Source organism: Rhopalosiphum padi, chromosome 2, assembly GCF_020882245.1.
Source record: "Rhopalosiphum padi isolate XX-2018 chromosome 2, ASM2088224v1, whole genome shotgun sequence".
Lineage (NCBI taxonomy): Eukaryota > Metazoa > Arthropoda > Insecta > Hemiptera > Aphididae > Rhopalosiphum > Rhopalosiphum padi.
In genome coordinates, this window is record NC_083598.1 from 47,261,334 (window position 1) to 47,278,679 (window position 17,346).

The following is a 17,346-nucleotide window of genomic DNA, read 5'->3' on the forward strand; positions in this document are numbered from 1 at the left end:
AAGGATTTATATAATTTGCTCAAGATTCTGAAGTTTGCTATAAAACTATTGATTATACTCATATTTCCTTGAAATATATACACAAAAAATAATGACATCAATATTTTGATATTATATAACATTGAGAATAAAACAATTTACATTAGCACAAAATTAGAAAATAAAAAAAAAGTATTATAAAGAAAAAACTGTCAGTTGGTGTCAACCTAAGCTAAGAATTATATATATTTTACATAATTTTACATAGCAAATAACTAATTATTACCTATTTAAGGGTGAGTTTTATACAGACCAATATGTATATGTGTTTATGTCTCTTAAGTTGTGCAACTCTAAAATTAAAAGTCTAAACAGTTTTATACTTTACAAAATATATTAATTTGTGTCATTAATCTTTTGTGATTTAAAATTTAAATTAAGATAAAGAATAAAGATATTATTTTTTTATAGATACTATTGTTGAACCATAATCATAATTATTATTCTATGCTCTATGCAGGATAGCTGGTACGGAAGCGTAGTAGTGCCACTTAGAAAAAAATATTTGTTACAATTTCGACTTATACTGTAGTATTATCTCATAGAGTAATTACTCTATGTATTATCTTCAGATATATTATCTATGATACTATCATTACTATCTTAAATCTTGCTATCATAATCAACACATTTTTTCGGACAATTGTTATAAAAAAAAAAAAAAGCAACCACCGGATATCAATATAAAATATATCAATGTTTAGTTGTTGTTTTTCTTTTTTATATATATATATACATCAATACAGTTATCAGTTAAGACAACAAACAGGGAACAAAGTACAAACACTACAAACTTTCAATACCTAAACAGTAAACTTTGACAATGATCATTCATGTAGTCATATGACATAATTATTACGATTTATGACACAGTAAAGAATATGATGATTTCTGTTTTATACAGAAACCTATGTAGCAATCATTGGGTATGTTATCATGTTCAATAGTTTTTGAATTTAATTTAAAAATATTGTGCTTTCTGCTTGGTAAGTTCTTAATGTTTATAATCCATACTATATAATAACTTCATTAACTTCTGACTAAGATATATATTACTAGTTTAAATTTTGGTATTAACCGTCACATTTTTATCCCACATTCCCACCCTATTTCACGTCTGGAAATGCAATTACCATCTACAGTATATTTCTGTGAAATCAATCCATTTCCAAACATCTTCCTCTGGTCATAAATGAGGTGTAATGATCTGCGTAATAAGATACTCATGCTACATCATCTTGTGTAATTGTATCATGCAAATAGTAAAATTAAAAAGAATCATTGTTTTTTAAGGTACACATATAAGTGCACAACATCGGGATGATAAGCTTGATCAAATACTGTAGATTCTAATTTTGAATCTAATCTACAGTATTTGGCTTAATAAATGAAGTTTAAAAGATTATCAGTATAATTTGACCGTTAACTGTCAACTAATTGAGATGTCTTTTTTGCCAGAGGTAACTTAAATTGTGATGCTTATTTATTAATTAGTAATAATAACTGTATATTTTTAATTTTTTAGAAAGAGCCATTGAAGTTTGATGTAAATCTTTGCGGAGCTCCTGAGGAGATAGTTCACTTAGTGGATAATATTAAAAAAGTACAGTTGAATTCTAAAGAAATAGAAATATTTCAATTTAAATCGCATTTATAGTAAAGAAAATTTTTAGGTAGGAGAACAATTTTTGTATCATTGGAAAACATTTCCAATAATTTTACCACCTACTGCTATTGCAACAAAATGTCAAATAAATGGAAACGATTCAGCATATGGACTAGGTGAAGACTACTATTATTACTTACTATATAAATGGTTAATATTTATTTAATTTTAGGTGTAGATTCAAATTGTACCTTGGCCAGGAGAACCATAACATCTATTCGTTCTATCAATTGTCGAGATTTATTTGTTCCACCATCCTTTGACGAATTGGATGCAGTGGCTGTAAATACCAAAGGTGAACCTAGACATCTAAATACCAAACAACTAGAATCTTTACGTGAACGCGGGTAAGTTCAGATAAAATATATTATGTATCTTAAACAGTTTTTATATGGATCTTCAAATTATGTTATTATTAAGTCTGGACAAGGATATACATGGAAAACCAAAGAAATTGAATTCAAAACAATTGGATACTATACGTAAACTAGGGTATGTCAAGGTTTTGACAAAACTTTAGGTTGTTGGTTATTGTTTGGTTTTTGGCTTGTGCATTCATTTTAGTTCTGCAATTTATTTTTTATATTTATTTATTTAAATTTCATAAACTGACTATCATTCTTTTGTTTTTAAAGAGAATTTGAAGTGGCTAGTATTAATTTTGTTGGTCAAACACATAAATGGAGATTAACAGAATGGTTACAAAAAGGAACTGAAAGAAATCGGGAAACACTCTTAGATGATTTAGCATTTGCTTTACAATTTATATTAGTAACTGCAAGAGCTAGGCTGTTTTCACATTTTTTTAGTATTGCAGAATCTATAAAAGCTATATTAATTGGTGTGATCAAATTAATTGGTAAGAATAAATTGACATTATATGTTTGATTTTTTTTAAATACCAATTTTATGTCCACAGATATAATATTTGGAGTACCTTCTTTACAAGCACATAATTTACCAGAAAAAATAAGAGAAGAACGATGTCGTTATTTGGTTGCTGAATTAATTTGTCGAGTATGTTAATCCATATGGAACGATAAAATTAATAATAAATACTCTTCTAATTTTAAATATTACAGCCTGAATTAGAGCATGCTTTGGAACATTTAATAAGTTTTGTCCGAAAACAGTTGCGAAGAGCTGCTACAGAAAAATTTGAACCATCCAAAGAAGCAATGTGTCCCCAAATTCCTATTCCTTATCAGTTTTTGACTCCAAAAGTATGGTGTAATATTCATTTTCTTTTTTCAAATTTAAAATAAAACATTAATATTACAGCGTGAAGAAATTGATTTGAGGCTTTTTGATAGAGATATAATGAAAAAAGCATTACCTGTGATAATGGGGTTGTTGGAACGTGAGACACGAGGTTGGTTTTTACATTTTAGAGAAAAACTGATTTATGAATTAAAAACACAAAAGTTATCAGATGAAGAGATTGAAAAAGTAATACATTGATAAAAAATCTTATTAGGATTGTATTAATTTATTTTATTTTATTTTATTTTAGTCTGTTAATGAAGCTGTAATGAAAGAATATTTACAACGTGTATATAAAAGTATAGTTAATAATGTAGAACTGCAGATGTTAGGTGATGGAATTCCTAATCTTTTGATCAACCAAGCACAATGCATTGTTCTTATGCACCGGTAAAATCTTTTTAAACGTAAGACTTACATTCATGAATATTAATTCAAAATATTTTAATAGAGCTGTTGAAAATGTACAAAGGAAAATAATTAAACAAAAAAACACAGTATCTCAAAGAATGCAATACACTTATCCTGTATTATCACGTATTGGCCCTTGGATGAGAGATAAACAAACCATTGCTGAGGTTGTAAAATCATTACTCAATGTATTTATTTATTGTAACTTTATATGTATATTTATATGTTATTTTAGGAAAAATTTATCCAAGAATGTCAATGGAGTGCTCATGAAGAAGCATTAACTCTTTGTAAAGAATATAAATTACATCAAGCTGTCTATTTTTTACAAAGGGATTTGGCTTTTATGAGAGAAGTAAACACAATTTTAATAATCTTATATATTATTACCTTAGTATTCCATATATTTATAGAATAGGTTTTATACTGCACAGCATGCTTAATTTCTGTTAATTTTTTGCTTCTCTGGAATTATTCATAATGTGGTGATGTATCATAGCTCATAACTAAAAACTTTAAAAAATAAATCAGTTATATTGAATAGTCCTTGATTTATAGCCTTATTTTTTTATAGAAATGCAGAATAGATACTAATTATAGGTATAGTTATTAATTAAGTGGTTGCTTAAATTTAAGTTGATTACTGCATGATACATTTTTTTTCTATATCATGCAATAAAATTAGTATACCATAGTAAATAAATATAAAATAAGTAGTTTAAAGGAAATTAGATGTAGCACTATTATTATTTTTTTTGTATACAAACTATTACTAGTTAGTAGTTATCAATTAATATTAAATAATAATAAATTATTTATTTAGAGGGAACCGGTCTTGTCAAAAGAGCTTAAAGCTGTTAAAATTCCAACTAGAACTTTTCATTGGTTAACACAAATTTGGCTTCCAAAAAATTGGATCGTACGAAGATCTTTCCAAGGTCAATCAGAAACAATACCAACTGTATTGAGTTCAACAGCAACAGCCATAACAACACCTAGGTCTAATCCAAGTCAAGTATGGATTACAAACATTATATTGATTATATAATTTGTATTATAATTTATGAAATGTTTAGGCTGTGTTTTTAGTGGAAAAAGAAATAACCCACACAACCACAACAAGATGGCCATTTTGGAGAGTTATTAACTTTCTATATCGCACTTGGACATGGACATGGAATGCTATGTTTTTCTTTGGTGTTAGTAATTTAAAAACTTAATGTTTTGTTCTTAAGAGGATGCCATACCCGCATGTGTTGTCTCTGTCTTACTAACGTACATCTTAACAACTTTTTGTTCAGCAGAATACATTTTGTGACGTTAGCTTTAATATCTAGAGTCTAGAATCTAGATAATATTCTTGCCTTTAAATTTGATAATAGGTAAATTTACTCTAATATTAAAACTAATATCATAAAATGTATTCTGCTGAACAAACATTTGTTATGATGTACGTTAGTAAGACAGAGACAACACATCCGGGTATGGCGTTCTCTTAATATTTTTCATCTATAATTCATTCTTATTTTGTTAATTTTTATTTTATAAACAGGTGGTTATACCATGGTGTAGTCCTGTAAGTGTACGTTCTTTGTTTTATTCTGAATCTTTTTATCCAGATTTAGAATTATCTCAAGTGAATGGTACATTATTTCCTAGAAAATCATCACTTACTTCAACACTCTTATCTAGATTAAATTTACTTTGGCGGCACATATCAAAGAGTCGAACTCATTTTGAAACAAAACCCGATACAGGTAAATTTAAATAAATATTCAACAATAATATTTAGCTCACCGGATACAATTGTAAAACAATTTCTCACATTTTATTCATTCCTCAATCATTTCTCCCTATTGTATTTGTAAATTGTCACAATTTGCTTCTTAAATGTAATTACTTTACTTTCTTTTCTATGCCTTTTCTTTTTGTATTAATTTAAATTTCTTTCTAGTTATTCAACTTTTTCCTTGTTTATCTACAATAAACATTTTTATACGATTCTTGCATTTTGTTTAGATTGTTTTAATTTTTTATAATTCTCAAAAAATGTACATAAAATTATAATAAAATAATACTGAAATCATCAATAATATTTATTTTTAATTTTAGGGTTTATTGGTAAAGGAATGACAAGACACTTAAATCGAGTTTGGAACTATGTAATTAAAGGTATATTGGGAACTTTAGCTATGTTAATTATATTTCCAATTATATGTCTCTCTGCAAGTTTTGGAAGTCTTATGGTGGCATTAACTGGTCCATTATGGTGATTATCTTATAATTATTTTCAAAATATTAAAAATTATAAAATAAAACATATTTGCAGGATGCCTTTGGTAACATTATTATTACATGTGTTCAATGGGTTCATTTATGATTTGGACTCTCCGGCTGAATGGAAAAACAGATATTTTGTTGTGATTGAAGCAGTAGTATGGAATATGTTTTTTCAGGGCATTTTACAGCCATTGATAGCTTGTTTAATTGCTTTTATATTTTGTCCAATAATTACAGTAATTTTATTTATCGGTAATTTTATTAACTAATATTATATTGTTTACATTGATTTGTTATAAATGTTTTTCATTTATTTCTATTTTTATAGTTGCTCTATTGAGGTATTGGTTTCGGTTAGCATGGGATAGTATTATATACCATTTGGTGATTAAAAAACGTGGACGAATACCAGCATGTGATAGTTTCATTGTCAAACGTGTTGCTGGTCCAGGTATGGCGTCAGATTATTACTTTCAAATTCGTCCTGAGCAAGCTTTGGCTGCATTTGAGGCTAAAATGGAGTTAGATGAACTTAACGCTTATCAAAATCTTATGGAGCAAAAAATTCAACAACCACAAAAAGATTTTGCTCGTTTTGTTGATGTATGTTTTGGACCATTTAGTGCACATTTAGCCAAAAATGGAGCTTACCGAATTCTGGAAAAAGAAGCACAGGATTTGATGACAGCACTTCAAGATAAATTGGAAAGAAGATTACGAGAACTTCAATCTGGTTTGTCAACAACCCTAAAATCAAAAATTAGATTAACTTCTAAGGATCTTAAGGTAAAATTTATATTATAATTTAATTATATGAATATTTTTATGATCATTTTTATATTATATTTAGATTACAGTTGCTTTAGCATCAAAAATGTTAGAATATTGGTACCCTCAACATGTAATGCAAAAGTTATCTATTAGCGAAGAAGAATTTTGGGAATCTAAAGGACTTTCAGTAAATGATTGGTCTGCTCTTGCTGTTGTATTTCTTACAGATATATTTAGTTTAGATTTTCTTACACCGTTGGATGATGCAGATACTAAATTTAAATTAGAAGTAATAAATATTAAACCTAAATATATTCAAATTCTTAATGGTAAATCTTAATGGTATTTTCTCCTTAGACTGAACAAAGTGTAGATTTATCACGTTTTTATAATGCTGTTCAAAGTATTAATATTGATGGTCAATGCTCAGAAATGTTGGGCCCGTTATATTCGTCACGTGGAAACATTCAAATTCAATCACCATATTTAGAAATTTCAGCTTTTAATCCTCGATCAAAATTATTACATTGCAAATTCAAAAAATTAGATAGTGCCTGGTATGTATTATATATATATATTTACAACTTTTTTAATCAAATTAATTTATATTTTGTTTTAGCAATAGCATTACGTACACAATGTTATTAGGAGGTCGTTTTAAAACTGGTACTCGCAAACACAAAGCATATTTGAGAACAAATTCTATGCCATCTCAACGTAACAAATCTCGTCCATGGAAACGAATACAACAGTCATATATGGCAGATAAAATGTGCATACCATTACCTGTTCCTCATCCAGCCCATATAGCATTAATAATACACAACCGGGATTCTGAATCTCCCATTCCTTTAGAATCTGAAAATTGCATTGGAATTTTGAGGTCTATACTACTAATAATATTAAAAATTGACAATCATATTCATTTTGTTTAACATTTTTAGAGCCTTAGAAGATCGAACATCTGATCCTACTTCAACTGATTATATTCCGGCTAGTAGTTTTGATAGTGCAGATTCTCATAGTTCACTAACATCAGAAAGCGTAGAACCAGAAGAGCAGAATGTTAATGTATATAACTGGCAACGTGATGATTGGATGTTGCGAACAAGACAGACTGGAGCTGTACGGGTAGAATTAGCATCACCTGAAGACATAAGTCTTGATTCCGAGTCTACGAGAGTTGTGTTTGGTACATTAGGGACAACTGTATGACTGAGTTAGTTTATACACTAGTAAATTATATCCATGACAAATAATGCAATAAAAATAAGTACTTGTATTAATTTAAAATAAACACCAAATAGTTAATTTTATCAATGAAACAAAAATTACAGTATATTCTTAGTATTATCTACTTATTTACCTTATTTACTTTTATATTGGATTATAAGAGAAAAATCACAATAATCAAATAATTTAACAAATAATATGTACATAGATGTATAATCAACAAATAATTTATCTTATATATTATAAATCTCCTCGCATTTTTTTAATACCTAAAGTTAATTTAAGTGTAATATCTACTTCTAAATAATATTCTAGTCATTGTAATTGTGTTTCAATATTTAGTTTTCCTTTTTATTAATATTTTTTCTCATTGGCGAAACTCTTAGAACTAATAAAATAAAATATTAATACATTAATCTTTATCTTTCATTATTTGTTATACTTAATTTTAATGTCTTCTGTTTTCTTTTTTCTTTGTGTTTGTGCCAAAGATGTGTTTTCTGAGCTTAGATAAATTTATATTATACTATAATATAATATGTATGCTTATTGAAATTGACTTAAACTTATGTTTATTTTTTTTATTATTTTACATTGGTATAGTTTATTTTTATTTTTTTTATTCAAATATTTATATAATACTCTAGAAATGTTAACTTTAATATAATATTTATGTTTTATAGATTATTATTATTATATGTTTATGCTTAATTTTTTTATTTAAAAAAAAAAAATGTTTTTTTTTTATTACATATTATTTATATATTATGAATATGTATTAAATATTATGTACAATATTTATGACCCAAGTTATTTGGTTGTGGCTGATTATATTAAATCCTGCAAATATTTTATAACTTGTAATATTATAAAATAATGATTCAAGGATAATATATTCAACAAACATTAAAAGTTTGAAAAATTGTTAATTATTTAATTTTTAACACAATTTTTTAATTCTGCTTGTTCATAACATTCTCTGTATAGATCATTTTTATGCACATGTTTACTTTTGTTCTTTACATAAAATACTATATAAATACAATTAACAATAAAAATAAAATTTATTATGAAACATTTACATTAATTTTACCTACCACTTATATTACATGCATGTATTGTACATGTATTATGTTCATTATTTGTTATAATGCAACAGTAATTAAATATTACAAAAATTTATTTAAATGTTATGACTAATAAATTATATTCCAATCTTCATTTTTGAAGGTGTTGGTAACAAATCGGATCTAATTGATACTGTTAAGACTTCTTCATACTTATTTTGTATATAGAGATTACTTTCAAGCATTTTACTCCTGCAAATATTTTTTTATAAACGTTTATATACAAAATTGTTAGCAAATTATTATGATTAAATTGATTGTCCAAATTCTAAATATAATATAAAATTTTAAAATTTGATAAAGTTCTTCAAAATGATTTTATTTTATTTATTAATAATGGGAACCCAAGCTAAAGAAGTATATCTATTGACTATTATTGTTCCTGCTTCTGACTGCTAATTAGAATACACTCTCTTCATATCTATCATATCTTGCTTATCTTGAATAAATATTTTTACAATTCATCCATCTAGTAGCAATATGTCGATATCAGTTTGAATACTATGGCCTCAGTGATGGAGTATCCAATGATGGAGTGGCGCCGAAGTTTTTAAAATGTGATCGGGTAATTTCTAAACTTCGTGGCTTCGATATCCATATTCCATTTGCGTAAAAAAAATATTCGATTTGGGATGAGGAAGTGTAAAAATATACATTTACTTACAATAAAGTTATGATGTTAATATAACGTAGTGGCCACATTTTTCAAAATAAACATGGGTCTACCTATATTTTGTACATGTTAGATATAGTTGTTGCTGTTTACTTAACGTTTAATGGTTACTAATGTTACTATTGATACCTAAGAACCTATTGTAGATACATCTACAACCTACCCATTTTTTATAACAAGTTTGAAGTAATAACTCAAACTCTCGACATTTTATTGATTAAACAACAGTTTTACCGATTGTACCGATACTGTAGGTAGGTATTACAGTGCCTACCTTACATCTACGCATTCACCATAATAATTGTCATAATTCATAAATTATTAAAAATTTTAAAATATTTTTTTTATTTATTTGTAAACAATTATACACAAGTTCTAGTAAATATGATTAGGAATTCAATTTCCAAATCTTTAGATCTTTTGGACAGTTCATCATTAACAGTCGGGAATTATTCTTTAAGTGACCCGAGCGAGTAAGATATTTTATTAGCATTAAGTATATACAAATTACTAAAATTAATAAACATATTAGTTAACCCACATAAATGTGATTATAGGGGTACCGAGTTAAATAAACAGTCAAAATTCATCAATTCATTAGAAGTTGCACATCTAAAAGATTTAAAAATGTATTTTTTTTATTACGACGACAAAGAACATCCATTAAACAAGGACGAATTTGTAGCAGCAATATGTTCAGTTATTGGTAAGTAATAATTATAGGTAAATCTCAGTAAAAATAAAATTTATTTAAACTAGGAAATAGTCAGAAATGAGGCTAATGCAAACACATAAAAATTTAGATTTCAGTAAACTAGGCTAGGTATACTACACTATAGTAGGTACCTACCTATATACTAATGTATTTTTATTTAATGTATGTACTTACTATAACTATAAAATATGCAATAAGAATACAAATTGCTTAAGAAAATTATTAATTATTAATTAATCTATTATATTACCTATTATAGTAGGTATAATATATGGTCTCCAATCATTTTTAATGGCGGGCAAAATCTGAGATATATTCTGAAATTTGATATTAAAAGGTCAAGAGGAAAAATTATTTGTGGAAGATTGAAAAAAGAAAAAAATAATTTTATTTATTACTAAGTATTCCACTATAAGTTTACAAAGGAAGAAAATAATTGTAGGTATTGTCATTTTATTTTTATTTAATTCAACTGATTTCCTTACGATAATAGATCAGATATATTATTAGCTAGGGTATCTATAGTAATAATTGAAAGGTCAAGATAAAAATATCAGTTAACTTGGTAGGGCTTGTTTTTTAAGTTTGGCAAATTGTATATTTATACGGAGACTGCTTTTGTAGAATAGATATAGGAAAATACAAAAATAATTACCTAGAGCAACATCCTCCGAATGTTGTGGTATGAGAAATGATAATACTTTATTGTTTATCTACTGTTCAAACCATAGGTTTATTACCTATTACCTACATGGATATTTAGGTAACATTTGTAAGATTAAAATTATCGAAACTCGTATGTCTATATAGCGTGGTGGTAATTATAAATATTTAAGTTGGTGCTTATTTAACTATTATTATTTTATTACCTATACATATTTTGATTACATATTGTCAGATATCAAATTTAGTTTTAACTTTTAAAACACAGGTAATAATTTATACGCGAAGGAGGCTGATGATTTTTTCGAACAAGTATGCGTTGAAGATTTCAATACAAAAGAAGATGTTATTTACTGGAAACAACTTATGAATGAAATTCGATATAGTACATATTTTTTTCGAGATGTCTGGGACGCATTACCTTTTGACCAAAATAATATAACCATGCATTTAATGCCACATTGTAAAGTAAGTGTATTTATAGGTAACTTAAAAATGTACGATGATAGGTATTAAACTATAATAACGTATTTCAATATTTGTATCACAGAATAAAAGAAATATTCAATATATTCTACGCTTATAATTACGTATGAACGTATGATATATTAATAAAGGATTTTTTTTAGATTCCTAGCGGAGAGATGTATTGATTTTACAATAATGTGGTTTTTGTGTTTGTACACGATATTTGAAAAGTATTCGATAAATTGCTTCGATTTTAAACTTTGAGAGTAGTTTTTGATAGAAAATTAGATCTAGTTGGTACTTTAGAGAGGTAAAAATTAAAAATTAAATTTTCAAAATTATCAGGAAAAACAAATAAAAAAGTTAAGGAAAACTGAAATCTTTACGCACGAATCCATTTTTTAACAAAAGCTATTTTGTTATTTTGGTGTAACTCGAAAACGAATAACCGTAGAAGTTTAAATTTTTTACCGAATTTTTTTATGATTATTTTCTATATATAAGTAATATGATTTTCATATATTGAATCTATTTAAATTATTTGTAGGCAAATGAAGTACGATTATTTTAGTTTTTTTTTTTTTATAAATTCTGATAAAAAAATTATAGTAAAAATATTTGAAATTTTAATGCAGTTTCTAATTTTCATCGAAAAAATGTCGAACATTATTATAGTCACAATATATTTTTATAAGTATTTAAAGTTATAAATTTGACAAAAACCATCAATCCTTTTCGAAGATAGAAATTCATAAAAATGTTTTGCTTTTACCTAACATTTGAAAAATGAATACAAAGTTCTTTATAAGTTTTTGCCTTTATTAAAACAAATTTTACCGGAAGTCAAATAATTTTTTATGACTGAAATTAAAATTGTTACATTGGATTTCACCCGTATAACAATTATTCTCTTCAAACAATATTTGTTTTTAATCAAACTAATAAACGAATAAGCGTAAATAGGAAATGTTTATATTATCATTTTCTATACATGGTATGATTTAAAAAATATTTTTGACTCTTTCTAAGCTATTTATAGGCATGATAAATTTCTGATTTCTCTTTTAGATGACCTATAGTTATAGAGTTAATTATTCAACACCTAATGTATAATAGAACGATACCCAGTTGTCTACCTTTTTTATTATACTAAAAACCATAAAATAGTATTATAGTTTTTAACTGTTTTAAGTTTAAGTAAATTGAAAATCAAGAATAATGAATAAAATATTTTGTTATTAAGTAACGATTTAAAGATAACCTTTTATTTATAATTACTTATAATTTATATAGAGCAATATACCTACGTTAGGTAGCATACCCCCTAAGCCCCCCACGGCACGGCTCTGTACCTAACGTATTAAAATGATTCGATGTACCTAAAACTCATATTAATTATATATATAAATAATATTGATAATATAAATATAATAAATATACATTGTGTGTGTAATGTCTTTATTAAAATACTAAATAATTAAAAATATATTATCATATATATATATCTATTGCTAATGTAGATATTTGCTACTCTATAAAATTGTAGATTATAATTTATAAATACATATATAACTATATAAGTAGGTATTCAAAATAATTTTATAAATAGGAATAATTTTAATTTATATAGCTATTTAAATATATCATTCTATAGTAAACATATTTTCCACAGCATGAATCCATAGTCAAAGTGATTAGTATAGAAACAGAAGAATTCTTTTGTTACACTGTTTTTTCTCGACTAGGCCAAGTGGGCATCTATGATGGTCGTCTAAACTTACTAAGGGAATACGTAGTACAATTGTCTCAATGTCCCGATGACTTAGTACGGGCGGCTCGTCGACGACGTAATATTTGGATCAATGATGCAATATACTTACCAGATGCTCAATTCATAACTATTGCTGCATCAGACGGCTCTATCCATTTTGTGGACACTGTTTGTCTAGTTCATGTGCCAACTTTTTGTATTACTGGTAAATAATTAACACGACTTTACTGCAGCGAGACCTCGTAAATTGTAATAGTTATTAATTTATAATAAACGATTCAATACAGGTTTAAAAACAACGCCGACTTGTTTAGAATACTGTCCTGGTAATTCTTCACTTTTGTTTATTGGTGACGATAATGGCAGTATTTCTCAAATGGAATTTCTTCAACCAAAACGATCGTTATTTAAACGAGATCCAACGAATAAAGTTGATACATATTTTTGGAAAGTAAGTAAATAAAATTGTTTATAGTCCATAAATGATTAACATAATTTAGCAGGAGGGCAAATTTAAGTTTTATAGGTAGTATTTAGTAAGTTATTTTATTATACAGGAATACAGGATGTTTAAATAAAAAACGTAAACATATAATATATTTTACATTTTTAACAAATATCTTTAGGTATGGTCAGAAGATTATATCTTTTTTTTATTTATTTATTAACTGTATAACATAAACCCTAATAAAACCTATCTAAATAAAAAATAAAAGCATTATCTATTAAAATAACATTTTTAAAATTAAGAAATTTTATAACGACAAATTTATAATGCTAAATTGAAGGAATATATTATAATTTATAATATATCTCAATATTGGATAATAATTATTATTGTTGATCCAACAAGTAACAATCATTATTTCAATGATTATTAAAGATTTTGAAAATACTTTTTTTTACGTTATTATAAGTCGTTAAAAATAATTTTTTTCTAAAAAAACTATAAGTATTTTTTAATGTTATTATTTTTTAAAATTTTTTAATGACAACATTCAATTTTAATCCCTTAAAACGTATAATTTTATTTATTTGAGTATTTCGTGATATAAATAGATTAAGGATGAGTTGTTTATGATTTATAAATAGAACTATAAATTTAATGCACTAAAAACTTTAAAAAATGCATTTAAAATGCCAACAATTATAATATAAAATTCACTCAAAAATTAAAAGGATTTTTAATTTAATTTTTATATTTATATTGATATTAGTATATTATATCCATAAAACTGTACCTATTTATTTAATAATAAAAAAAAAAAATATAAAAAGTTGATTTAATTTCGAATTTACGTACTTGATTCTTTAATAATATTTCTGTTTCTGTTCTGAAATAATGATTTTCATAATATGTTAAATATATCATCCGGTATATGTAGTTTCTTTTAGTTAGACTATAATAATTGTTCAATATATTTAAAATTGTATTGTCTTTGTCTATTATAGTTATTATGTCTCATAGGATTTAGAATATCAACAAGAATGGGTTAAAATACATACTTGTGGAATTCCAATTCATCCAGACAGTATAAAGCATATTATTTATTGTGAATCTGATGAAGCTACAATAAGTTGTTGTCAAGACCATAAACAATCTCTAGTCATTAAACATATAAGAGATGAATGGCATCCATACGTATTTAACATTCGACATGTATTAATCGTAGTTTCATTTAGATTATTAATTAATATTTAAAATTTTGGATGGTATAATGCTGTGTATCGAAAATATTATAATAGGGTGTACGATGTTTTCATTACAATGCAACACTAAAATTATTAGTGACTGGATGTTCACATACAGTTTATATTTGGAATCCAGTAGTAACAAAAATGTATCTTGCTAAATTAGAAGGGCATACAAATTCAGTTGTAGATGTCAGAATTTTTGAACACTTCAATCTTGTAATAAGCATTTCAAAGGATGAAGTAATACAATAAATAAATCTATTCAAATTTATGTTTAAAATACATTTTTTATATTTTAATAGGTACTCAAAGTATGGAGTTTAAATACCTATGTTTGTTTACAAACAATTCAATTTAATTTTCCAGTCTATAATGTACTCGGAAAATCAGTTGAATTTAGTTGTCGAACATTTTATCCAGGACCAATCATTAAACAACCACCAGAAGAACAAGCGTCATTAAAATCTATTGATGCAAGTAATATAACTAGTGCGCAAACAAGTGTTTATATGCCCAAGTAAGTCATTCGAAATACATGATTAAATAATAAGTACTCAATATTTTAAATTTTCAACTAAATGTTTGTAGGGAAAACTGGGAATCCGAAGTATTGATAATTGTTTGCTCTAACTATTTATCAACAATAAAACAAAATGTAAAGGATTATTCCCAAAATCATTCTCCTCTTCCTCCGCCAGTAGAAGACAAAAAACCAGCGCTTCCATCAGAATGGAGTTTCAGCGATACCGATCAGATTATCATCGACGAAATTGATAGTACATTTATAGAATCACCAAAAATAGAAAATGACAAAATAAAAAAATTGCTAATTAAATCAAGACCTCCATTAGACCATGAAGCTTTTAACCAGGATACACATAAAAAATCGATAAATACTAAAATGAAGAAGCACGTAGATGAAATGGTGAAAAATGGAACACCTTATTTAGCAATGCACTTATGTCCCGTATATAAATTAGAACTATCTAAAAATTTGGCGTTGAGCGATGCTACAAAATCAAGGTTCCCGTTTATAGAAAAAATGGATGATATATTTTGTGATGGAATTGCATATGATGAACAAATTAAGTCACCTACGAAGGAACAAAATAAAAAAAAACAGATTAACATTAAACATTTGATGGAAATTATAAATATATTGGAATTAGACGAAGATAGTGATATTGAAAAAATGATAAGCGAATTTATTTAATAATAACTAGGGTTCGGATTTCAAGGCAATATAATCAATAAAAAAAGCATTTAAAATGTAAAAAAAAGCATTTCATTTATATAAAAAGGCAATTCATAAATATACTACAAAATAAAATAGTGAACACTTTTAAATGCACACATTTTGAGAAAAATATAAATTACAAACTATTTTAAATATTAACTTACTTGAGTTATACCAGTTAATTTAATGCAAAATAAACTAGTTGGTATTAAAAAAAAATTGACTACCATGTATTTTGATAAGCTGTCTTTAGAAAAACGGCTACGGTTAGGGCTCAAAATATTTTTGTACATCGAAAAGGATCTTTCTACGTCCACCGAAGTTATCGGGGCATATTTCATACTTAAATAATTATCTAAATTAAGATTGCTACTTGATAGATCGTCATCCTACGGGTAATTTTATGGCCATACAAAATACTCGATAAGACGATATAATCGATAAATATTGCGAATAATAAAACCCATTTGTAGCCATAATACGCAAGCTGTGTATAAAATTATAAAATCAACTGAAAAATTAAACACAAAATAGGCATTTTATAAGTACAAAAGGTAAAAAAAAAGGCAAAAAAAAAAGATCCATCGTCTAAGAAATTAAATGAAACACATTTTTGTATAAAAATTATTTTTCTATTATGATTAATAAAAGAAAGGCATTTGCCTTCAAATCCGAACCCTAATAATAACCATCCCTCGCTTCAAAAATAACTTAAACAATTATATAGCTGTAAAATCTATAATTGTTAATTTTTAAATTTTAAAATCGGTTCAATAAATGTAATTAATTAATTAATATTATTTAGTCTCTCAATTATGCACATTAACATTTTTTATATTTATATTTTATACATTGTTTTGAAATTGTTGTGATTAAATCATTATTCAATATTAAAGATAGAATGTTAAGTAAAATTAAATATTCACAAAAATGCCTTTAGATTTTAGTTCTAGATTTAAATACTAGCTGTTTATGGTTATTTTTAATATTTATTGTACATTTACGGTATCTAGTAAAAACGACGAATGTAAAAATTGTGAATTAGGTAAAAATGGTGAAAATAAAAATAGCAAATTTAAAAAAAGAGCGACAATGTAGTTTATTTTTTTAATACAGTCATTATAATAATAAAAATATATTTATATTTAAAATTATATTATTAAAAATCATTAAGTGTTGAATTCTGACATTAAAATGAAAAAAAATATATAATAAAATAGCACATTGACGATGAACCGATACCTACGATCCGACGGCTTGGAGTAAACGTTGATTGCACCAAAAATAACAAATAGAAAAAAAGAGATATATTTTGAAGTTTTGAAACTTCAAAA

General features: G+C 25.8%; 2 protein-coding genes across 5 annotated transcripts; both read left to right on the forward strand.

Moving 5' to 3' along the window:
• Positions 1 to 693: 693 nt before the first annotated feature.
• LOC132919713 (uncharacterized) lies at positions 694 to 7,783 on the forward strand. 4 transcript variants are annotated; one of them, XM_060981506.1, is made up of 23 exons: positions 694 to 965; positions 1,333 to 1,499; positions 1,565 to 1,642; positions 1,713 to 1,821; positions 1,884 to 2,052; positions 2,126 to 2,197; positions 2,341 to 2,564; positions 2,625 to 2,722; positions 2,788 to 2,928; positions 2,987 to 3,154; positions 3,219 to 3,358; positions 3,420 to 3,546; positions 3,615 to 3,734; positions 4,203 to 4,394; positions 4,456 to 4,578; positions 4,932 to 5,136; positions 5,492 to 5,648; positions 5,709 to 5,911; positions 5,988 to 6,445; positions 6,510 to 6,719; positions 6,788 to 6,987; positions 7,050 to 7,313; positions 7,375 to 7,783. In XM_060981506.1, the coding sequence occupies exons 2-23, from the start codon at positions 1,482 to 1,484 to the stop codon at positions 7,643 to 7,645; spliced, it is 3,747 nt and encodes a 1,248-aa protein (XP_060837489.1). In that variant the 5' UTR covers positions 694 to 965; positions 1,333 to 1,481; the 3' UTR covers positions 7,646 to 7,783. The 4 variants fall into 4 exon arrangements, with proteins under 4 accessions (XP_060837489.1, XP_060837488.1, XP_060837487.1 ...); XM_060981505.1 differs by having other exon boundaries at positions 695 to 1,025; positions 1,878 to 2,052; XM_060981504.1 differs by having other exon boundaries at positions 695 to 965; positions 1,878 to 2,052.
• Positions 7,784 to 9,711: 1,928 nt separating this feature from the next.
• On the forward strand, positions 9,712 to 16,835 carry LOC132919714 (uncharacterized). Its single transcript, XM_060981508.1, has 9 exons — positions 9,712 to 9,936; positions 10,021 to 10,169; positions 11,110 to 11,309; positions 12,982 to 13,285; positions 13,368 to 13,531; positions 14,549 to 14,740; positions 14,827 to 15,015; positions 15,078 to 15,292; positions 15,364 to 16,835. Exons 1-9 carry the CDS (start codon positions 9,848 to 9,850, stop codon positions 15,986 to 15,988), a joined length of 2,127 nt encoding a protein of 708 aa, XP_060837491.1. The 5' UTR covers positions 9,712 to 9,847; the 3' UTR covers positions 15,989 to 16,835.
• Positions 16,836 to 17,346: the final 511 nt, after the last annotated feature.